Consider the following 24,793-nt stretch of genomic DNA (forward strand, 5'->3'; position numbering starts at 1 on the left):
AACCTTCCATATCCTTTCCAACTAAAGGACAACATAAGTCACCACTGTGACAATGTTCTATTTGCTAACTTAACCATCAAGAAGCAATTTAAGTCTCGTCTAGACAATAAAAGAAGAATACTCTCGGAACTCTCCTTTAAACTACATACTTATGAGTCTCCAGCAACCTCGACCGTTACCCCCATAAGTTATAATAGCAGACAGACTAGAACTCTGACTGAAATCGTAACCACTCATCCGGCTAAGGACGTGATTACCCATTCCTGCCTTGGTCACCATCTATGACCTGTCACCATCTGTGACAAAATCATATGAATTGAAACTCAGACAATTCAATATGCAATTCCCCAAAATCACAACAAAAGTCACACCGTGACAAAATCATAATAATTGAGACTCTGACAATTAAATATGATACACAAGTCCTCCCCGGACATTTAAAAGAAAGAATCCTCTAAGCTCTCTTTTAAAAACACGTACTCATGAGCATCAGATAGCTCCCCACCACCCCCCATGATGTACCAACAACAAATCAGTCCAACCTGGACAAAACAACACATCGGTCCAACCTAGACAAACAACACATCAGCACACACCTCAATCATATCTATCGTTAACCTAACAAATAGAATATGATTCACAAGTCCTCCCAAGACATTTAAAAGAAAGAATCCCTGAAACTCTCTTTTAAAAACACGTACTCATGAGCAACAGATAGCTCCCCGCTACCCCCCATGATGTATCAATAACGGACTAGAGCTCTAACTGAACGTTGCCACTCGTTCGGCCAAAGGCGTGATTCCCCAATTCCTTGCCTCGGTCACCATCGGCGACCTGTCACCATCTGTGACATATGATCTTCAGACCCCGTCTGGTCTTAGAATCAATAGTTAAGTAGGTCACACCCGACCTAGAAACGTTACAAACATCTAGTTTCGGCTTTCCCAATCCCTACTCACCATCTGTGACCCTTGGTACAAGGACCAATACATTTAAAATGAGTCACGCTTGACTCAAAAATGTAACATCAAGCTCAATACTTTTCAAACAATAGAAAACATCTTATTCCACAATATTGTTTCCTGAAAAGTCACATTCAACAATAATATATATGAACATCATCATGCATATTATTCATCACACATCACACATCATCCATAAGAGTATATATATATATATATATATACGTAGTCATTCGCTCAGGAATGCCTACTAATACCAACTATAGTTTGCAGTTAAATAATTAACGCCAAAACAATAATGGTAACTCCGTTCATAAATGAACCATGTGAGATTACTCACCTCGAAACTCCCACTGCGTCTTCAATATAGCACAAAGCAGCCAATCCACAAAATAAACGTCCAAAGTACTTCGTCAAGTACCTAACACATACGGTTCCAACTTAGTAACGATTCAAATTTGATTTAAGTTCGAAACCCCTGTTTTGAACTAAAATCCCCAAAGTGGCGCCAATCGAGCCAAAACCACATCCGATCCCTCCCAAAGTCTCCGGAATACTTCCACGATCGATATGACCAACCCACAAGTCGATCGGAAGCTCGAATCCTCACGGATCAAATAAATCGACCAGTATGAAACCGTAAAAATCATAACAAATCCATACAAACTCCAAAATTTGCATATTATATATCGAAATGCTCATATCAACGAGTAGAATATATATAATACCAAGAACAGTTCCCTACATCGCTGGAAAGCCACCAGAAAGCTGCCACAGGCGGTGGCGCACTGCCGTCGGCCAAAACTCAATATTTCACAAAACTCCCAACATCAAAGTTGTTCATCTAAGCATGCTTGTGAATTTTCATAACTAGCTCGAAGTCAGAAAACAAGTATAAATGGTCGAAAACTACCTCACAAGATTTGGATTTTTGCTCAATCTGAGTTGAACCGATTTCCACGTAAATCGATCCAAACAACCACCACATATCGATCAGGTAACCTTCTCTGAACTCAACCAAGGAAGCATGAAGCCACGAAGTCACAGGAGCTGCGTTTTCCGACCAGGAATGAATACACCAAACTCCGCCGCCTTCTAGCGCCATCACCGCCACGAATCGCCACTAGAGGACACCACAGGGAGGAGCGAACGGCAACGACTAACCAATCTGGAAAGTTTCGTCGCCGGAGACCACCATAGCTCGCCGAAAAAGCCGGGTCGAGTCAGTCACGGGTGAGGAGAGAGAACTGAGCGTTTCTGGTTTCCAGAAAAGGAAAATGGAAAAATGGAAATAGTAAGTTTCCGAAAATGGAAACTTCTATTTATAGAACTTTTCCAAAACTTCAAACGCTCATAACTTTCACATATGAACTCTAATTTTCGCGTTCCATATGTCCACGAACTCATATCGACGCGCTCTACAACTTTCGTGAAGAAAGTTTTTGGAGAATCTCAACGTATCCAAAGTCAACTTTAGCAACCACCCTAAAGTCATACTTTCCAAATAAAAAATTCGTCCGAAACACTTCCGCTCCATCCACGAGCCACGAAACCGTCCAATAACCACAAATTAAATTCCGGAAAATCCTCGGAAAATAATTGCTAATTTCCGGGGCATCACAAAACCATTGCCACATAAGAACAGGAGAGCAAGCGGGGGACCCTAGCTAGGGTTTTTGCGCCAGGTTCTCAACCCTCGATCTCCACGCTAATACAACAGTTAGGTCTGGACTCCAAAGATTAATTTGAGCATGCGTTTTATATGTTTTGGTCGCTTTCTAATCAAGAACTTTACCTGGTGGAGGTCCATATGTATCATTTCCCTCAGTTATAGACTTATAGTTGGATGGACCTCGCAAGTGTAAATATAACATGAATGCGTTGCAAAACTGCTTGTTGGATCATATATAGTTGTAGGCATATATATATGTATGTCACGACAAAAAAAGGTCTGCATCTTGTGGGCTTCAATTTGTGAGCCGAAATGGGCAACTAATGATTGTGATATCAAATCAATTGGTTGAAGAAGGCAAGAAGCTAAGACCGTCTCCAGTAAGAGGGAGCTACATTGGGGTTAGGGCTATAATTTAGCTCCCCAAAATATTATTCTTTATTGATGAACAAGTGAATCATCTCCAATAAGACAAGGCTAAATTTTAGCCCTTTCAAGTATTTTATGATTTTACATTATGTTTTTCAATTTTTATGATTTTATTTTATTTTAATAATATTATAATTTAGACTAAAATTAATTTTTAAGGTGTATATTTGGATCAGATATTTATGTGGTATTGTTCATAACATTTTCGGATAGGTTTTTTTAAGTGCCACGTGCCACTTCAGAAGCAAATATGTAGATTTCCAATTAGATATAGTGTCGACATGGCAAGATGAATTATTACAGAGTCTTATCAAATTATTTACAGATAGAATTTTTGAATGCCACGTGTCGTATTGTGATCAACTCTCTAGATTTTCGGTTAGATTTTATGCATACATGGCGGTTCTATTTTCAGTTTCAAACCTCAATAAAAAGGGTGGTTTCATATGCATATCTCACTATCTCCTCTCTAATTGTTCATTCAGTTTATAACTTTTCATTACATTTTGCAATGAATTTGAATTGGTTTTCTCAATGGAATGAGAGGCAACGTGAAGACGAGGAAGATGATGCAGAATATGATGCGCAGAGGCGAAGAAATACAACACAAGTTATGACAGAAGCAACTAACTGGTTCGCTACTAACCCACTTCAACAAACCTCTATGGGGTGGTTCTGTTCCCGGCTGCACTACCTGTCATCAATCACATGAGGTAGCTAATGAAAAATTGTTAAATGATTACTTCGTAGCTTGACCCTGTGTATCCTGCCGAAACTTTCAGACGACCTTACAGAATGAGGCGTGAAGTGTTCCTCCACATGTTAGGGCATGTCTAGATGGTAAACCCATATTTTAGGTAGTCACAAGATTGTGTTAGGCGTCCAGGCTTCTCGCCTCACCAAAAATTAATGTGCGCACACCAGATGCTAGCCACTGCATGCTCGACTGATTCCTTAGATGAATCATTTTGTATGCTGGAATCAACCGCCATTGAGAATCTTAGTCGATTTTGTAGTACTATTGTCACCATTTATCAAGAACACTACCTTCGAGCGACGAGGGTTTCCTGGAATGATACGTTCGCTTGATTGCATGCATTGGTAGTGGAAGAATTGTGTAGTGGGATGGCAGGGTAGCTTTAGCAGCAAATCAAAAAAGCCAACCATTGTTCTCGAAGCTATGGCAAGTCCCAATACCTGAATCTGGCATACTTTCTTTGGAATCTCGGGAGCTCAAAATGACATCACTGTTCTCGGACGTTCCTCTTTGTTTGATGCTGTCACAGCAGGTCAGGCACCACATCTTAACTACTATATCAATGGGACTCCTTATGAGTTTGGGTACTACCTTGCTGATGGTATTTACCCTAAGTGGGCGACGCTGGTGCAATCTATCAGACAACCTGAGAATGAACAGGAGGAGTATTTTTCCATAAAACAGAAGGCGTACCGCAAGGATGTTGAAAGGGCATTTGGAATTCTACAAGCACGATATGCAATAGTTAGGCAACCTGCAAGAGGTTGGGATAATGATTCATTATCGACAATCATGTTGGCTTGCATAATACTTCATAACATGATTGTGAAGGATGAGCGAGATGACTACTATAATGATGAGTCCGATGATGATGAACCAAACTCAAATAGGTCAAGGAGAGCTCGAGCAAAAATATATGATGGCCCAAACTTACCTCTTAATCCAAGAACCGGACAAATTACAAGGGCAGAATACATGTTTCGTTACCGGATGGTACACTCTCATATTGGAAATAGTACTCTACGAAAAGATCTTGTCAAACATGTTTGGTCAAGAAGAGGACGAGGATGAAGAGGCTAGGGGTCTGACAATTACAATGTCATCCTAATAATAATTATGTCATAGTGCTCGGGTCTTTTTTTTTTTTTTTTTATGTGTGACTTGTTTTTATTTGCTTTAACTTTTATTGTGTGGCTTGTTTGTTTTCCATTGTAATGAATAAAAGTTTACTAAATTCTACTTTAATTTCACCATTTATTTCATAAATAAAATATTACATAAACTTCATTAACATGATACAAAATAAATAAATTAAAAAATACATGCACTTAAAAGAAACTCATTTATATTAACTAAAATTCGTCTTCATCGAATGACATTTGTGGATGATAGTCATTCGATGCTGAGCCGGTATGCGGAAACAACTCCTGTGCGCTTAGCTTATCAAGTGCTTCTCTCATTTTCCCATCAAAATAAGTCTTGCTCTTTGGAGTAAAATTAACAGTTTGCATCATTAAAATAGCTTCTGCTCTATCTCTCTCTCGTCGATCCTCCTTCATCTTATCCCTTATTACTTTTGCCTCTTCCGCCTTTGCTTTATCTTTCGCAATCGATCCATGCTTCTCCTTTTCTTGGTCCTTGATTTGCTTTCTTCTTGCAGAATTTCTTCCCATTGGCCTAGGAATCGGATCCCTAGATGAAGTTGGTGTTGAATTACTATCGACATGATCATCATCATCTTTCATGGACACCAGGAGGTTTCTTTGCACAGGGGGTGGACCAAAATGTTCTTGTGAGGGTGTGTCAAATGTCACCCAACCGTTGCACAATCATAGTAACTATGAAAATGGAACGATTTTCCTTTCATGTCTTCCCTAAACATATCCCCCGCGAGGTGTTGCAATAACAATATTTTCAACAACAATAAATAAGAATAATAATTCATGAAATGATATTGAAGTACAATACATAAAAAATATATATGAAATGAATCTCACTTGATCTCTGTGATTTGCTCCACTATGAAGCCTCCTCTTGGAACGTGTGACCCAAGAATGCCATTTATTCATGTATGGAAAGAGAAATTTTTCCCATCGAGACTTACAACTTTCATCTGATCTTGCATTTGGAGAATTGTCATTGAAGCCGTCAATTAATTTCCGCTCCACTTGTTTTCAAATGCCGTCTCCCTTTTAGCCATTACCTTTCGTAGATTTTTTGGAGACTTTCATATATGCAACACAAAGAGGTTCATCCTCTTTTCTTGTCCAATTCACATGTTTCATAGAAGAAGTGGACATGCTTCAAATAAGTAGAAGTGGTGTTGGAGAAGGTAGAAAGTGTGAGAAATTAGGAAGATAGAATGTATGTATATATAGGTAAAGTGGGAAAAAAAATGACCCTTTTTTTCTTGGTAACACAAATATTACCCCTTTTTTTTTTTTGGTGAATCACAAATATTACCATTAGGAATACACACACACACACATATACATATATAATAAAAAATAAAAATAATAAAAAACTAAAGCCAATGGCTAGTTCCTCATGCATGTATAATTACTAGCAAGATTGCCCGCGCGTTGCTGCAGGGTTTACTATTACGAATGAAATGAAAAAAAAAAAGTGTTGATTGAGGTGAAGAAGATATTTGTATATTGTCAATATGATTTAGGTCAGAAATATTGCATTTACAAATATTAGATACATTACATGTCTACAAAAGCAAGGTCCAAGAGCAAAGTAGGAGAAAGATGCTTCAAAAAGGGAATCCTTCTAGCTAGATTGATCAACACAGTTCTGAGGTAGTGGTTGCCCTGCATAATACAAAATGTTAGCAATCCCTTCAATTGCAAAGTAAACAGTGGCAAAATAGAAATTTTATTTCATAATAACTTTCAATCTCTATTGTGATTTCATGGCAGTGGAAAATTTGTAGTTTTCCAAAATTTAAAATCAACTTCATATTTTTAAACAGTTGAAAAGTTGCTTTGCAATGATAATAGTTTCTATGAGTTAGCATATCACTTCTATAGCTCAAAGCAATTGACAACATTTTTGTAGACACAGACATAAAGGAGGAAGAGCAAATTTACTATATACGAAAGTTGAGTTTCACTATTCTACTATTCCTAAGGCGATAGTAGGGAACATTTCACATCGAAACAGTTTGAAAATACAACCCCTCACCAATAAATTGCTTATCCAAACAAACATTCAAGGTGACTTTTGTATCATCCACATGGCAACTTACAATACGAAGTTGTTATAGTTCTGTAAATGCTTCAGAACAGAGAGGAAAGTAAAAAATGTAATCAGAAAAGATTTTTTATGTTTGTAAATCATACTGCATCACGAATATCTATGAGCAAAACCAGCTTAGCTTTTTACCAAAATTACATATCACCCATAACTCTAATATGGACGCTCATCATATCAGACCAACAGTTCTCATGTTAGTCAAAAGAAATTTAAATCAAACTAATCATTCTCTCCAATGCAATGAATCAAAGTTAAGGCAAAGCGTTTATTTGCATATAGAGGATCCACAATAATAAAGCAGCAAATACCTTGCAGCCTTTCCAATCAATCACCAGGATCCCAAAGCCGAAGATAAACCAAACCCCTAAAACGTCAAAACCAATATGAATTCAAAACCAACAACAACAAAAAACGGAATCAAACACCAAAGCACACAAAAGTTAAGAAAAACAATAGCAGAAAATTGCCAAACATCAAAACCATACCTTGAAACCTTTGCAATCAATCACCAAGATCCCAAAGCAAAAGATAACCAAACACAAAAATCCCTTTCTTTCTAACTATTTTGATCATGGAGTTGGGAGAGTTGTGAGCGGCACGTTGTGATTCCTTATTTCGAATATGCCGCTTTAGCTTTTCTAGTTGTTTCTTGTTAAATAACATTATAACAAACCCAGAAAAAAAATTTCAAATCCAATCCTTGACCAATCAAATATACAACCCAGAAGAAATTTCAAATCAAATTCTCAAAAAGCCACAAATACCTTCCACTTGTGTTGTTTTAAATTCAAGAGCTTCCAGTCTGTCTCTTCTCCTTCTCTTCCTTCTTTCCCATTATGTTCTCCCTTTCTTTCGTCTAGCCTCTTTCTCTGTATTGACCGAACACAAAAATCCGGACGGGAAAAAAAAAACACAAAACAAACACAGTTTTTATCGAGTGCTAAAACCGATCATCTCGAAGAGTCAATACCCTAAAAATTCAATTGCTAACCTTGGTTCTGCAGCAAAGATGGTGGCTTTGTGCTGGTCTGAGAAGTGGTTTTCTGGGTCGGCTTTGTTTTGGAAGTTATAGTCATCAACACAGTTCTTTGTGAGGTGGATTTTGACTCCCGTGTGAGGGATTAGAGTAGACGGCTCTAGAAGAGAGAAGAAGATCATATCGATCCACAGCAGAACAAAAAAAATCTCAAAGGAGGGCAGAACGGTTTTTTCACTACAACAAAAAACCTCATTTGCGAGAAACAAATTCCTCGCTAAAAACAGACATTTCGTCGCGGAAGTACTTCCGCGAGGAAATTCTTTTCGTCTTCAATTCGTCGGAGAATGCTCGTCAAGAAAAGGTTTAGTGACGAAAAAACAATGTCCTCGTCAAACCCTTTCCGTGATGAAATCTATTTGTCTCGCTGTTATTCTATAGCGACAATTTCTTTCCTCACTCAAACCCATACTTTTTTCTCGTTAAAAAAGTTCAACAATTAGAAAATAGTCGTTAAATATATTTTCCGACATACTAGATTTCGTCGCGAAATTAATTATTTCCTCGCCAATGATAACTAAAATTAAAAAATGTAAATAAATAAAATATTTAAACTACTTTTTCTGCGACGAATTTTCGTCGTTATAAGCTTTGGGTGAGGAAGCTTTTTCTCGCTGTAAACCTTTTTTAGCGAGGATATTTTGTTTCATTGTACCATGTATTCTTTCAGTGAGAAAAAATTTTCTCGTTAAAGATACTTAACAATGAGGAATATGTTTTCCATCGGCGTTGGAACTACAGTTTTTGGAACGAAAATATTTTCGTCGTTATAAATAGCTTTGGGCGACCAAGTTTTTCTTCGCTATAAACTGTTTTCAGCGAGGAAATTTTGTTTCTTCGTAAAATGTATCTTTTCAATGAGAAGGTTTTCTCGATAAAGATACTCAACACTGAGGAATGTGTTTTTCGTTGGTGTATGGACTACAGTTTTTGGGACAAAAATATTTTCGTCGTTATAAATAACTTTGGACGAGGAAGTTTTTCCTCTCTATAAACTGATTTCAGCGAGGAAATTTTGTTTCATCGTAATATGTATCTTTTTCAAGAAGAAAAAGTTTTCTCGATAAAGATACTCAACGAGGAATGTGTTTCCATCAGTGTAGGATCTACAGTCTACAGTGAGAAAATTTATTTTTGTCGTTATTGATTTTAATCTATAGCGAGGAAATTTGTTTTTGTTGCAGTTGTCTTCTTATTACGATACGACCTGCCAGCGATACATATTATTTTATTCTAAAAAGAGGATTCTTATTCAAAACTAGTTAAACAATAAACAAAATAATAATTTATAATGTTGTCTACCATAACTACTAATTGGAATAGTCTAAAGTCAATACTGAACTAAAAATGATCCAAAAATCAATTAACTTGTTTAACTGATACTAAATCCTAGATACGCATAACTAACTTGATGCTTGTTGGTTCATAAAGGTTGCCATGAACTGCTCAAACTTTTTGCCTTGCTTCTGCAATTCTTGGATCAACACGTTTTGTGCATCAATCTTTTCTTGTTGAGCCTTTATAGTATCTTGGGTCTCTTCAAGTATATCTTCTAACTCTTTATTCTTCTCAGACATTTCATCTAGTGACGATCGAGAAGTGCTAGATGGTGGAGGCCTAGGGCCAAAACCACAACCCTTGATGTAGCCTGATTTTACTCCAAGAACCTTTGCACATATTTCATCATCATTCATAGTTCGAGTCCCATCAGGAAGGGTTGTCTCAGTTCGCATCTTAACCATTTGATCCTGCAAATAAAAGAAAATACATTTAAGTGTGTATGCTTAGTTCCTAGTAAATCAAAATAATCTCTTGTAATGTATAGGTATATTCATCATCTTAATCTATGTAATTGTTTTTTATATAAATACATATCTACGTATGAATATGCATATATAGTTATACATCTATAATTCAAATTATATTATATACATCAATAGGTCACTTACCCATAATTCTTTCGCTCCCAAGTCCCAACCTTTTTTAATGCTTTTGTACTCCATTTCAAAGCGTTCAATTGCACCTAGCATCTCCCCTGATTGTGCATCCTATTGCATTAAACAAAAAAATGTTGTTAAGACATGTATAATAGTTACAATATATTAATTAATAAAATTATATAGATAACTTACAATCTGTTCTTGGTGCAACATAAAAGACTTCGACCCTGCTTTATGGTGATATTTCAAACGTGACCTATTAATAGAATTTTTCTCTGAAACAATCTGGAAAGTATAACATATCAAATAATTATTTTGGAATTGTAATTTTATGTTCTTATCATTAAAAAGCAAACTGAAATGTAGAAATTATTAACAAAATTAGTGTAGTATTTGAAAAGCAACTATAGCAAAAATAAAAAGAATAAACAAACAATCTTGTACGTACCTGAAAATCTTCACTAGAAAAATAAGTGCACAGAAAAGCCCATTCTTCTTCAGTTTTAACATCTTTGTGTTTATTTTCTAATGCTTCCTCTTTTGTTGAGAATTGCTCAAAATGCTTCTTCAGCTTATAACGGAAGTTAGCAAACACTGTTCCAAAAGATTTATTCACATATCTCTTAACCCAAGGTAGAGACATGTCAATGTTGTACTTAGTCTGCATATAAATAATTTAATGTTAGACAAAATACTTTACTATAGTTATATAATAAAATAAGAAAATTATTTAGGAAAAAAAAAATCACTCACAGTTATTCTTTTGATCAAACTTGTCATATCTTCTGGTTTTACTTCCTTCCATTTTTTCACATTTAGAGGTGCATGGTTCCCAATGGTGAATCCAATTTCATTAGCAAACATTTCCGCATATGGATCTGTGGGTCTGCCATTTTCTTTCTTGAAAGTCACAGGTATTTTAGTACCAAGCTGCTCATGCACCTTATCAACATTTAAACCTCTTGTCTTTCCACGCACTTTTTTTTCTGGACCTTCTATTAAAAATTTAATTAGTGAAGTACACATGTATAATTAATAAATTTTAAATACAACAAAGCAACACAATGAGTACCTGTAGTAGATCCTTGGATATCGACTGATGTCCTAGCATCATTCAACCCTTCAGTTGTAGCATTTATTGATGGCTGGTTAGTAGTTTGGCACTGAACGTGTGCATTCATTGAGTCACCTGTTATAATCAATGTAATTTTAACTTATGATTTCTATTTTTTTTTTTTTTGGGAATCAAGTCATGGGTTGAAATAACTTAAGATTGCAGTAGTTATTTTAGACCCATAAAGAATATATATAACCTAATTCAAAATGGTCAGAGTCTAACTTACCAACATTAGGCCTTTGGATAATGGTACTAGCAATAGCCTTTTGGGTAGTTCTATTAGAGATAGGCATATCAGGAACATCGAGTTCATCTTGCAAAGAATTTGGAAGTGAAGGTTCATTTGCTTGTACACGTCGCCGTTTTGTCACAGTGACACCTGTTCATTTAACATGATTTTCAGTAATCATGAGTGAAATAAATAAAATAATTCTATATTTACATACTATGTTTGTAGCAAAGAAATTGTATTGTACATACCAACATTAGCCTTTTGGGCACCGGAAACGTTCGAACGAAGACGTTTCTCCATTTTTACAATCACGACAAGGGCAACGTGTCTTATTTTCTATGTTCAGGTGTTCTTTTGCAGCATCCATAAATAATTTGAGACCATTGGTAAATTCTGGTTGAAATCTATGTTTCAAGTACATCCAACTTCGGTCCATCCTAAAGAAAAACTTATATGTTAATTTTGTTTTAATAATTATAATCACAATATCTTTTATTTTCCTTCTATTTTATGTACTAGTAAACCTACTGAAGAAAGCAATGAACATGTATAATTCCACACAAGCATGAATAACAGGTCATGAAAGCACAAGAAACATCACTCAATCATCAAAAACAAAAGTCAAAACATTCAAAATTCTCATGATCAAGCAATCAAAATTAAATTTCATCCGGTCACCATCTATGCTATCCTACGCACACGCCGGGAATGCATCTACGGTTCTTGTGCATAATCAAACTCTTATATATTATCAACACACATACAAATTAGCATAGAGTATATATTATACATATAAAAAATAAGAGAATATAACTCACCTGGTGATGACACTGACTAATTTTGGGCTCTGTTTGAGGATCGAATTGTCATCTAACCTGCATTTTATGCACCAGGTTCTGTTAGAAAGCCTTTTTTTTTTTTTTTGAGTAGTGCATGAGATAAACAAAAAGCAGTAAGTAATCTCTAACTCTATTCCCAGGGCATCTTTAACTCAATTCTTTCCTATAGTATTGTTCTCAACTTGTTTGACTTTTACTCTTTATAAATTCTGATCCAGCTTTACTTAAACTGAATCTTTGCAAGCAGACCCAGTTACTCTTCCTCAGCCAACACCTTCTTTACTTATCAATCTAGCTATATATATACACCCCTAACACATAATACCCAACACCATTAGATATTCCATTATATGCTCATTTAGACATGTGTAAACCCATCTACAGAACTCCTCCACAATTATATACTATCTTCCTTTATTAAGGATTCCAATCATTAATTTTTCAGCTTTATAGAAGGTTAATATAGATCCTATCATCAAATAAAGTAACTGATTGTAAGACTAAAATGGAAGCTAAAAAAATTCTGCGTACACAGAACAAAATGATTACCTTAATATCTTGAACTACTTGAGCTAAATTTTGGAAATGCTCCAGACTCTTTCCTGCACAAAAGGTAATTTAAGGATCAATAGGTAATGAATTCTCCACTCTTACAACTGGATGTATTCTACATAAAGAATGATAACACAAGAGTTACAAGATTTACATATTATGTAGTCCAAGATCTCATTTATGTAGATAGAAATGATTTGCTATCAAGGTTTCACTTCTCAAATAAAAATGTTGATAACAGGAGATGACTCGTAGATTTGGTTGGTTACTAATTGTAATTCTTTTCAGAGAAACCTATAAATTTAATCACTGAACCAAGCATATATAGGGCTAGCAGAGAAATCTATAAATTAAAACACACAAAAAGAAATCATTCCTTTTCATAGCAAAGTATTATGAATGTGTAGTGCTATTATATAGGGCTAGGATACCAAGTCTATAACTGTGAAGCCCAAAGCATTTTTTTCAGACTACAAGAGAAACGACAATACTTTAAGTCAATTTAACAAAACACACGATCACTGATGATTATGAACTTGAACTTTTAGTTGACAAGTTAGCTAGCTAGATAGCTAGTATTGCATTAATCACAAGTAGAGATAATAACCACAAGTAAAGAAATATTAATTGAACAATCAGAGAAAAAAAAAAAAACTAAGTCAAATCTCACATAGCAAGAAGTTAACAGGCCCAGCCGTCTGCAATTACTAGTCCCATCCCCAGAAGAGAGGAACAAGCTAATGCAAAATTTACAAAAGAAGACTACAAAAGTAAAACAGAAAATCGCAGCAAAGGAAGATGACAAAAAAAAAAAAGCAATATGAAGCCGCAAAGCAAAAAACCAAAAAAGATGAATCCTTAATCTTCTAACTACGACAAGAACTTTTTATATAAGAGGAATTAAGCTATAAGATAAACAATGGACTCCTAAATCGATTAACCAAAAGGACAACTTCAATTTAAATTAGGGAAAAGAAAAACTAGAAACAAATAAATTGAGATACAACTTATACATGGATTTAGTAGACTAGCTCGTACGCAAGTTTTTTTTCCCTTTGTTTATGGCATTAACTTTCTGCCTTGCCCGATTGCTTGCTATCTAAGAGGAAGACCATCAAACCATTCTAATATTTTATCAAATATACACTGAATAGCTGCAAATTAAGGCAAAGCCATTGAACAGTAAAGACGATCAAGACAATCGAGGTATACATGCATAGCAACAAATTTAAAGAAGAGTTTTAGAGAGAGGATGTTAGAGGCTTAAAGAAGTTGATGAAAATCAGAATCAATTTCATTATATAATAAACAAATAAAAAATTTCAAGAAGAGCACAATCTGAATTCTTCAACCATAAATTAAACTCATCAATCATAGGATATTTACAGTAGCAAACTCCTAAATCATCATCATCACTATCTTTTGCAGATGGACAACTGGGTTATAGTTTCTGGTAATTATTCAATTCAACCCAGACCCAATTCAATTCAATCCCAATTCGATCGAAACCTTTATTGTGTTCTTGAAAATAAGATTTTCGTTAATCAAACTATACAATAATGATGTGTAAGGAGGAAGAAAGATGAATGTAGTCTTACCTGCAGAGATCAGAGCTTCAAAGATGGGAGATGCAGAGAGGGAGGCTCAAAGACGTATTATGAAGATGAAGGTCGACGAGATCGCCGTGAGAGAGAGAATTGAGTTTTGTTTCTTTTAGGTTTTATCTCTAATTGTTTTCCTTTTTAGATTAGCGCTTCTTCTTCTTTTTTTCCCTCCCCCTTCAGTAAATGAAACCAAAATGTCCCGCTTCTTTATTTTTAATTTTTTTTTCATCTTTCTAATCCTTCAATATGTCATTTATAAAAATAAAAATGTGTTTATAAAAATAAAAATGGGTTTAGGGTATCTCTATGATTGTGAATATCTTAACGGTTTTTAATTGTGGAGAAGTCTATGATATTTCCATCATAATTTTAAAAGCATGAATATGAATAATGCTTATGCATATGAATAATGATTATAAAATTAGATACGTCATTATCGCATTGACCATTTGAAAGGTAAAGAAAAAAAATGATTCCGACAAATATAAACACTTAGCACATGTCATTCATTGGTAATCTTATAGTATATGTCGGTGTGTCTCTTATAGAGCATTTACCCTTAATCTATTAGAAATGTGAAAACTTCTCAATCTAATGGGAATAGCAAAATAGTATGTAGTTTTTGATTATCTTTTTTACCTGTTTTTCTATATTCTCAATAAGAAGATTTCTTGTTTATAGGAGATATCCTGTTAAGGTGGAGATATCTAATTAAGGCGGGAATATCTAATTGAGGTGGAAATATTTGGTCGAGGTAGGAAATTCTGGTCGAGGTTGAAATATCTGGTTTGAGGTGGGAATATCTGATCAAGGTGGAAATATCCGGTCAAGGCGTGAATAGCTAATTGAGGAGAAAATAACTTGTAGAGGAGGATCTTGATAGGATGAAACTCTTTAAGGAGGATTTAAGTGACGAGAGATTTGCTCAAGGAAAAATCCGAATGAGGTACAATCTCTTTGAGATACAATCTAGTCAAGGCACAATCCCTTCGAAAAATCTAGTGTATAGATCATTTTTGCAAAGTTTCAGCCAAATTGAGGATCATTAAGGTATCTAACTCACTTAAACCAATGGACGAACTGAATATGTCCACCCTAAACCGTACTAGCTTTAAGGCAGTTCTCAACATCTTAACGACCATCAATTTGGCTGAAATTTGGAAGAGATGATCTATACATTAGTACCTAAAAACTTAGCGATCGAGATGTGGATATGAGACCGAAAAGTGACCCTAAACTCCAACCTCACACGTTAATTTCAGAGTGAGGCCTCACTCTAGATAGGATATATATATATATATAGATCCTATATATATGTATGTATGTATATATATACACACATATACATATATATATATATATACACACATATACATATATATATATATATATATACAGATTTTATCCAGAGCGGAGCTCCACTTTGAAAGTAACGTGTGAAGTTCGAGTTTTTGGTCACTTTTCGGTCGCATATCCACATCTCAACCGTTCAGTTTTTAGGTACTAGTGTATAGATCATCTCTGCAAATTTTCAGCTAAATTGATGATCGTTAAGGTATCTAACTCGCTTAAACCAATGGACGGACTGAATCTGTCAACCTGAACCGGACTAGCTTTAAGGCAATTTTCAACGCCTTAACGATCATCATTTTGACTGAAAATTTGCAGAGACGATCTATACGCTAATACCTAAAAACTGAACGGTCGAGATGTGGATATGTGACCGAAAAGTGACCAAAAACTCAAACTTCACAAGTAAATTTTCAAAACCGAGCTCCGTTCTGGATAGGATCTGTATATAGGGCTTTCACTAAGGGATCCTTTTTTTTGGTCTTTTATAGGGATAGGCATTAGACCAACTTTTAGATCATATTTTCACATCTTAACCATTCAGATTTTAGGTCTTAATGTATAGATCACTTTTACAAATTTTCAGCCAAATTGGTGATCGTTAAGGCATCCAAAACTGCAATTTACACGAATGGACCGAATCTGTCGAACCGGAACCGTTCGTGTTTATAATGGTAAATTGCAGTTTTGGATGCCTTAACGATCATCAAATTGGCTGAAAATTTGCAGAAGTGATCTATACATTAGGACCATGAAGTTGTATGATTTGTATGTTGCATTTAAATTGTTGAGGTTCATTATAAAACAACCATGAAGTGGAAAATGAATTTAGAGAAACCAAACCGCTCGATGGAGACATTGTAATATTTTATGGTGGTTGTAAAAAATCTAGCCAATTTGGTTCTCGTTTCGAATTCGATCAACTAGGTCAAACTTAGTTACTCTTATAAACCTATATTTATATATCATACACTCCAAAGAGCAACCCCTATCAATTCAAAGAAAATGGAAAAACCGACCGTTGGATGGAATTATTACAATAAATTATGAGCGTGGTAAAAAATTTAGCCAATTTCACCATATTTTCGAATCCGATCGAATTTGTCAATCATCGTCATGATATGTAGAATATATATGCACATAATCTATATAGAAGTATGAGATAATGAGAACTTCCACATATGTGTGTGTGTTTGTAAATATATAAACTTATATAGATATGTACGTGTGTTTGTAAATATATAAACTTATATAGATATATGTGTGTTTATAAATATATATATAGAGATATATATATATATATATAAACATACATATATAATAGTTTACGGGCTTTTACGGGTCGAGCCTAGCGGGGTTTTTGGCGGGCCGGGCTAGGTTTTTGTTGGCTTTTTGACGAGCCGGCCCGCCAAACACGGGCTTTTAGCGAGGAATTCATAATTTTGTCGCCATTGAATTTGGCGGGTTTTACATAATTTTCTGTCAAACTAATAACGACGAAATAGTTATTTCCTCACTAATTGCTTCTTTTCACGAGGAAATAATTCATCGTCAAACACGGGCTTTTAGCGAGGAATCCATAATTTTGTCGCCATTGAATTTGGCGGGTTTTACATAATTTTCCTCCAAACTAATAACGACGAAATCGTTATTTCCTCACTAAATGCTTCTTTTCACGAGGAAATAGTTCATCGTAAAACACGGGCTTTTAGGGAGGAATCCATAATTTTGTCTCCATTGAATTTGGCGGGTTTTATATAATTTTCCGCCAAACTAATAACGACGAAATAGTTATTTCCTCGCTAATTGCTTCTTTTCACGAGGAAATAGTTCATCGTAAAACACAGGATTTTAGCGAGGAATCCATAATTTTGTCGCCATTGAATTTGGTGGATTTCACATAATTTTCCGCCAAACTAATAACGACGAAATCATTATTTCCTCGCTAATTGCTTCTTTTCACGAGGAAATAGTTCATCGTAAAACACGGGATTTTAGCGAGGAATCCATAATTTTGTCACCATTGAATTTGGCGGCTTTACATAATTTTCCGCCAAACTAATAACAACGAAATCGTTATTTCCTCGTTGAATGTCGTTTTCGCCATGAAAAAATTCCTCATCCTAGTCTCATATTTCCTCGCTAATAACATGATGATTTAGGAGACCAAACTATGGTCACTTTTAGTGATGAACAAAAATATTCGTCGTAGAAAGTGGTGTATAGTGAGGAAAATATGTTTCTCGCAGAAAACCTAATGACATTTAGTGAGGAATCGAAATATTCCTCGTAAAAAGTGACATTTACTGAGGAAAATAAATTCCTCGCAAAAAACTTGGTCGCTAAAAAGACTTTCTGTTGTAGTGTTTCCAGCCCTACAAACTGTTCCTGACTATTCCTAAGCCTCGTGAACTGTTCCTTACTGTTGCCTTAGGAACAGTAGAATAGTGAAACTCAACTTTCGTATATAGTAAATAGTGCTTGATTACATACTGTTGGATAGCAACAGTTCTCTATTATGGGTCATTAGATTTTTGTTTGAAATGCATGCAAACCATGCATTACATCACATGGGATTACTTGAGCTGATTTGCCGTGGGTTCCAACAAGAGCTAAAAGGCCGGTCATAGTTCTATTTTCAGCCCTCTCCACCCCCCTCTTCATCTTTAGCCCGTTGGACCTTCTCTTGTTGGAGCCCATCTTTTAGAAAAAAGGGCCAAAGGTCACCATATAGCCCTCTTGTTGGAGATGGCCTAATTAGAGGTTGGCATGAAATAATTTCCTACGATGAACTAACATGTACATGCTACAATTAAAAATAATACTTTGGACACATATTTACTATCAAGTCAATTATCCTTGAGCTTTTATTGCGACTGCAAATTTAGATGACTGTATTTCGTTAACATATAAGATTTTTTTGCTAAGGTAATGTCAAATACATGGCTACACATTACTACTCGAAAAAATTTAAGGAATTAAAATGAAATTATTAAAAATTGAGTTTATGGTTTAGGGACCTCAGAAATATAACTTGAATTTTTCTTGATGGGAATCTCTCATTTATGGACTTGAGGATAAAGGACGCAACTCGAAGAGTTCGTGAGAATTATTGGAGATTTTTTTGGACCCCTAACTATTTATTACGATTTTCTGAAGTTTTGAAATTATAAAAATTAATTTAAGAGAAAAAAATTGGTGACGTGCAATCTGAGCCATCCATGAGTTGAGAAACTTCGTCTACTCATCATGCTCTACACGTTGATATAATTGGTTTTTGAATTCGCTTCTAATGTGCATGAGGTGGGTCTCCGATCGGATTCTTTGACTCTGGCCACGACAGCAGATGAGACCAGTGACAATAGCTTCTTCTTGGTGATGCGAAGTGGTTTCCGGTCCTTTTTAGTTTAAACATCGAGTCATGGCGTCGGTTCGATATTCAGAAACTCTCGGTAATTCCAACTAGGTTTATGTTCTTGGAATCTATGTTCTTTGCTTTTTACTGGATTTTGTGATGTTGATTAGTTAGAAATAATTGTTCATGTAGTGGAATTTTCAAGTTTGTGTTATGGAAATTATGGCATTGATCAGTGAAATTGTGGTGTTGATCATGGTAAATTTCAGTTTACTGAATTGTCCCCAAATTGTCCGTAAGATAACAATAGTGTTCACAGTGTTACCTGCTTTGTCCTATATCAGTTAACAGGACAGCTGACTGACGGAAAAGTTTGGTTGTTAGACCTTTGGTGGCTTCCAGACTAGTCCTTCAAACTTCAAAGACAACAAAATATATTAGATTTGATATTGTTTGTCCTTGTCGAACCAACCAACCAAATAGCTTATCATGATACGTCGTGTTTCACTTACTCACCTGTTGAATTTAAAACGAGCTAAAATTGGGATCGTTTAAATTCTGCTTGTGTAGGTTATGTTGGAGAACTCTTTTTTTTGTTTTTTTGTCATAATATGTTGGAGAACCCTACACAAAGAAAACAGTGCCACACATTTAACATATTTGTCTTACAAAATTTGAACAAAGGGTCTACTCCGACAAAGGAGGCCTTGCTCCCATCCAATCAATCCAATACATAGCATAACTTCAGTTGAAGTTAGAAACATATTGCGACTCCGGCCACTTGTTTACACACACAGAGCAAGTTTAATAAAACATGCTAGAATAAATTAGAGATAATCTCTTTTTATTTCTTAATGTTTAACATGTCTCTAATTGATTTCACGTGTTGACATAGCTAATTTGATTATTTTGCTAATATTTTTCTTATTTTAATATTATTTTTCACTCGATAAAAACATGAGAATTAGACTTGATATGAACGTATCGTAACATTAATATCATGTATAATTTTACTATATAAATAAATAATTATATATTTTGCACATACTGTTAATTGTATCTTACTTGAACACCGCTGCCAACTTAAGTTGACCAGAAGACTTCTTTGCGTGCAAAGAAGATGTAATATGCCAAGGTGGCAGAAAATACAAGTAATGATCAGCTATAAGAATACTAGTTTATCCAGATGCAACCATATATATAATCATTATAACTATAATGACTAATAAGTAAAAAATAACAAACAAATAACTCCAAACATGCCCTTTCAAAAAAAAAAAAACTCCAAACATGCAACCATAGATCAGAGGGAAATTAATGCTCAGAAATCAAAATCAAAGCAAAAATTCCACTGATATAGATTGAAAAGCGCAACCAACTGCCTCCTATATGTGACCCCTCTACTCATGAAACATATACACTTACTAAACTTAACTATATACCTGGCTACCTATTAATTAATCAAAATGTTACTCTCTATATGAACATGATCATCATCAACCACTGATTCTATTGATCTACAAGATTGTCCAAGCATGTAGATGGATTATTTGTAATTTTGAAATTGTCAAGACGAGAATCTCCCAAACGTGTAGTGTATGCAGCTTTCTTGTATTGACCCCATGTGAATGGTTTATACAGACTTGGCTTCTGGGGAGACACCATCTCAGGAAGGGGCGAGATCCATGCGTTTAGGGATGGTGCCCCAAAGTAGACCATAGACATTCTTGGCTTCGTTACAGAGTTAGCCAATGCCCTGTGCCTCACACTCTGAAACCGACCATTCGTCAAAGCCTGCATAACATTGATTAATGCGTAAGTAAGCGAATGAAATATTGGACAAGAGAATGTTAACCGTTACTAATATTATTCATTTGTTTGATATATATGATTGTATAATTGATTTTATATTTACTGAAAATTCTATAATGTGTTAACGTATGACATGCATATAATTGCCTTAAAAGTTGTCAAATGAGTCCTCAAAATAGTAATATTAGTCTTCAAAGTAGTAACATAAGTCCTTAAAGTGGTAAATTTTCTTAGTTTACCATATGAGTCCTGAAAATAGTAATATTAGTTCTCAAAGTGATAACATCAGTCCTTAGAGGGGTAAAAATAGTTTATGTATGAGAAATGGTATTATATTTACAAGGTTGATCAATGATAATTAACTGAGGAAACAAACAATATCTCTTAAATGGATCAGTGTGAAATTCGTGTATTTTTCAAATCCGAAAAGAATGATGTTTGACTTTTCTTATCATGAAAGAAATCTTTTTTTGTAGTTATTACTGTTATTATGGTATGGAACTTTTTGTGTTAAATACGATGAAAAATTATCTTAGGTGTAAAGAGATAAGGGTGTGTGTAAAGAGATGAGAGAAAAGAAGTAATGATAAATAAGGGTGTGTGTGTTTGGTGGGGTGGTAAGGCTTTGGTCTCATATATAAGAGGTCAGGAGTTTGAGCCCCATTTTTTTTAAAAAAAAAAAAAAAAAAAAAAGTAATGATAAATAGACTATGATTACCTGCAAGACATCACCGACCATGACAAAAAACTCATTCGAGTCCGGCGGGACTGGAACCCACAAGCCATCATAAAGAGAAATCTGAAGGCCTCCGACATCGTTAGATCTCAAAATGGTCAAAATCTGGGGGTCGGAATGCTCTCCAAATCCAATCCTAGTATTGTTATTCGCACAAGGATGAGCTAGTTTTGCGGATGGGTCCTTATCCACCAGTGGTGGATAGTGGTTCAGCCGGAGAATCGAGTCGCTCTGGACGTCTCTAATGAAGCCACTGAATACAGACTTGTCCGAAACCCATAGACCTTCTCCGACCAGATCAAGAACCTCACATGCCAATTCTTTAACTGCTTCTATGTAGTCGTTTACAACGCAGCTACATATTTGAAAAACAATGTACGTTATTAGTTAGCCACCACTCCAAAAGTATACAGGTCTGTGTTTGGTAAGAAAAGCCATTTTTCACTTATAGAAAGAGAAGAACGGATGTATATGCCCCAGGGGCCCTATCTTCCAAGTTTTCTCTTCATCTTTTCACTTACTTTGATTTGTTATATTTGTTATTGCATGTTTAATAACTGGTGCTCAATGTTTGTAAAAATGCCTCAGGTGTCTTCTAAATTAATAATTTTACCTAGTTAAAAGAAATGTTGAATCATATATTGTACATGACGTGCACGTTATATCTTGATAGTCATGACGTGTACGTTATATCTTGATAATGATTTTTTTTTGTTAGTTCTCCAGCACAGAATGATCATCTTGTGTGACATGGAGCCATTGTGCAAGATTTGGTTACAATTTAAATCAGTATGCGTACAATGTGCATACAAATTAACGAAAACCTGTCTCAGGAAGATGAGCTCATACAAGAATATATATATATATATATATAGACACACACACACAAGTCATGTCAGTTTTCTGCAATCAAATCGATCACATGATTCATTCATAGGTTTCTAGCATCGAGTACTAGGAGATGACCCCAGTTCTAAAATGCATGGAATATACTGTACTAGACTACTACTTTATCATAATGCACTAGTACTGTTCGATCATAGTGATGAAGAAAAGAGAAAACGATGATGGGAAGTTTAGGCTCACCAAGTTCAGGTAAAATTCTGCCAACTACTCAAAGTCGGGCCCTAAAAGTGTGTGCCTCAAATTATGGCTGACAGTAGCAAAGCAACCGTCGCCGTTAGCTAGCTACGCTATCTTCCTCAAATTACTACTAGAAATTGACTCCTTTAATAGAGAAGAAATCCACTCCGATTGGCTAACAAAAAAAGAAAGTCTCCTTGCAAAAATTTGTATAACAATGAATACGTGGTTGTACCAAAGATTTTAGTTTGTCCTAGTGTTTCTTCGGGTGTTTTTGTACTAAAATATATATATATATATATATAAAATAAAAAAACTGAGTAAAGTTGGCTTGCCGATTGATATAAAATTTATTTCACTCTAAATTGTTTTTCCAAAAAATAAAAAAAAACGCTCTTAACCGTAAAATTATTGACATGCGTAAATATCCAGATTATAATTAAATTTGGTGAATTAATTTGGTGACCAATCCATATGGAATCTATAGACATGGATGGTGCTATGCCATGAAACTATGAACGAGAGTGACATCCAACTAATTCCAAGGTCTACAATTCTTTATTATCTAGCAAGGTCCGTGAAACAAACACATAGATTGACCAAAAAATTAATATACAACAAGGTAAAACAATATACTATTGTATTGAAAAAGAGTTCTGAAGTACTATATTTCTAATCCTTCCTCCTTTTTCAATAAGGAAAGACGTCGTTTTATAAGAGACCAAGCATTATCTAATACTAAACAATCTTCTTCCTCACCAATTCATCAGCAAAACCAATTCCCTCCTTTCTAGGCCCAATGGCATGAACTCAAAGATCTCTTTATTCGTGTATTTAATTTATGAAATGTCAACTGAAATGTAACATGCATACTAATTAAAAAAATGACGAGTATAAACAATAATATGTACCTGAATTTTGTAGGGTCATTGGAGACGGCATTGGATGTTTCAGAAATGGAGAGAGGATTGGATTGAAGAAGAAGGTACTCGAGCTCGCCCATGTCGCCATTGCGGCCAATGTTTTTGCTTCCATAACCGAAAGGAGAAGCCGGGCCAGCTCGTTGCTTCTCCGCCGCGGGTTTGGCGAAAAAATCAAACCCTTCTTCTTCTATCCTGGCAATGACCTCTTTTGGAACGCCATGGTTCACCACCTTGAAGAAACCATATTCTTCGCAGGCTTCGACGACCAGTTCCGCTAGCTTCGACCGGTTGTAGGTCGAAAGATCGATGGTGGGAATCCCTACTGCTTTGGTTTTCTTGGTTCGCATCGGAGAAGGAGATGGTACAACCATTCTTCTTGTTTCTATTTTTGGAAGGCCGGACTAAGAGAATATTATGATTGATGAGGGAAAGAAAGTGATCCGAGATATTTATATATATAGAAGAATGCAGCTAGGGGAATTAAATTTGAATTTGAACTTTGTACTTTGGAGGTGTGATCATAGTTGAGCTGGTGCCATTATATACAAGAAGGAGAGACAGAGAAAGACAGAGAGAGAGAGAGAGACGGAGAGAGAGAGAGTAGCTAGAGGGCAATTATTACTATTTTATTCTAGGTAGGGGAAGGGGTTGATGATGTATATAATTCAAAGTTCAAACCAAGTAACTGGCACGAATTAGAAGACGTGCGAATTGTTTGTGTATTGTCACCTTGGAGTGGGTAAATGTTCCCTTGCCATCTTCACCAAAGAACAAAAAATGTTCACTTCCCAAAGATTTGGCATGTTTTTTCTTTGTTTTCATTTTTTATATAAATATATAACTTGTTGATAATTGAAGAGTTAGATTAGCTTATGAGGGCAGGTCAAAATTGTGTTCGTTGTAAAAATGAAAATTAGAATGACATACATCTAAGTTTAATCTTATAATCCGAGTTCTAGTTGGTTCAATGGTATTTTTCTCCATCATTGTGAATGATGCGATACAATAGCTGTTAATTAAAATCAAACAAACTATTTCTCGATCATGTGTGAGACAATAAGATTCACCTCGGGACAGTACTCAATACATAATCCATATGATGTACTATCTTTATTATTACATATCATGCCTTT

At 35.2% G+C, this 24,793-nt stretch overlaps 3 protein-coding genes and 1 long non-coding RNA gene across 4 annotated transcripts; 1 reads left to right on the forward strand and 3 right to left on the reverse strand.

Moving 5' to 3' along the window:
• The first annotated feature begins 4,243 nt into the window (after window positions 1–4,243).
• On the forward strand, window positions 4,244–4,891 carry LOC112194475. The gene is made up of 2 exons (XM_024334709.1): window positions 4,244–4,250; window positions 4,353–4,891. The coding sequence occupies exons 1-2, from the start codon at window positions 4,244–4,246 to the stop codon at window positions 4,889–4,891; spliced, it is 546 nt and encodes a 181-aa protein (XP_024190477.1).
• A 4,522-nt stretch (window positions 4,892–9,413) lies between these two features.
• On the reverse strand, window positions 9,414–12,083 carry LOC112194476. Its single transcript, XM_024334710.2, has 8 exons — window positions 11,655–12,083; window positions 11,401–11,553; window positions 11,130–11,246; window positions 10,811–11,052; window positions 10,506–10,718; window positions 10,250–10,342; window positions 10,067–10,165; window positions 9,414–9,865 (listed from the first exon to the last, which is right to left on the reverse strand). Exons 1-8 carry the CDS (start codon window positions 11,704–11,706, stop codon window positions 9,521–9,523), a joined length of 1,314 nt encoding a protein of 437 aa, XP_024190478.2. The 5' UTR covers window positions 11,707–12,083; the 3' UTR covers window positions 9,414–9,520.
• A 157-nt stretch (window positions 12,084–12,240) lies between these two features.
• Window positions 12,241–14,561, reverse strand: LOC121052125. The gene is made up of 3 exons (XR_005808102.1): window positions 14,396–14,561; window positions 12,795–12,847; window positions 12,241–12,281 (listed from the first exon to the last, which is right to left on the reverse strand). It is a non-coding gene; the product is annotated as an uncharacterized LOC121052125 (long non-coding RNA).
• A 5,782-nt stretch (window positions 14,562–20,343) lies between these two features.
• LOC112193303 (gibberellin 2-beta-dioxygenase 2) lies at window positions 20,344–24,171 on the reverse strand. The gene is made up of 3 exons (XM_024333382.2): window positions 23,649–24,171; window positions 21,637–22,009; window positions 20,344–20,900 (listed from the first exon to the last, which is right to left on the reverse strand). The coding sequence occupies exons 1-3, from the start codon at window positions 24,029–24,031 to the stop codon at window positions 20,616–20,618; spliced, it is 1,041 nt and encodes a 346-aa protein (XP_024189150.1). The 5' UTR covers window positions 24,032–24,171; the 3' UTR covers window positions 20,344–20,615.
• Between the last annotated feature and the right edge of the window lie 622 nt (window positions 24,172–24,793).

The sequence above is a fragment of the Rosa chinensis genome, chromosome 3 (genome assembly GCF_002994745.2).
Source record: "Rosa chinensis cultivar Old Blush chromosome 3, RchiOBHm-V2, whole genome shotgun sequence".
NCBI classification, from domain to species: Eukaryota; Viridiplantae; Streptophyta; class Magnoliopsida; order Rosales; family Rosaceae; genus Rosa; species Rosa chinensis.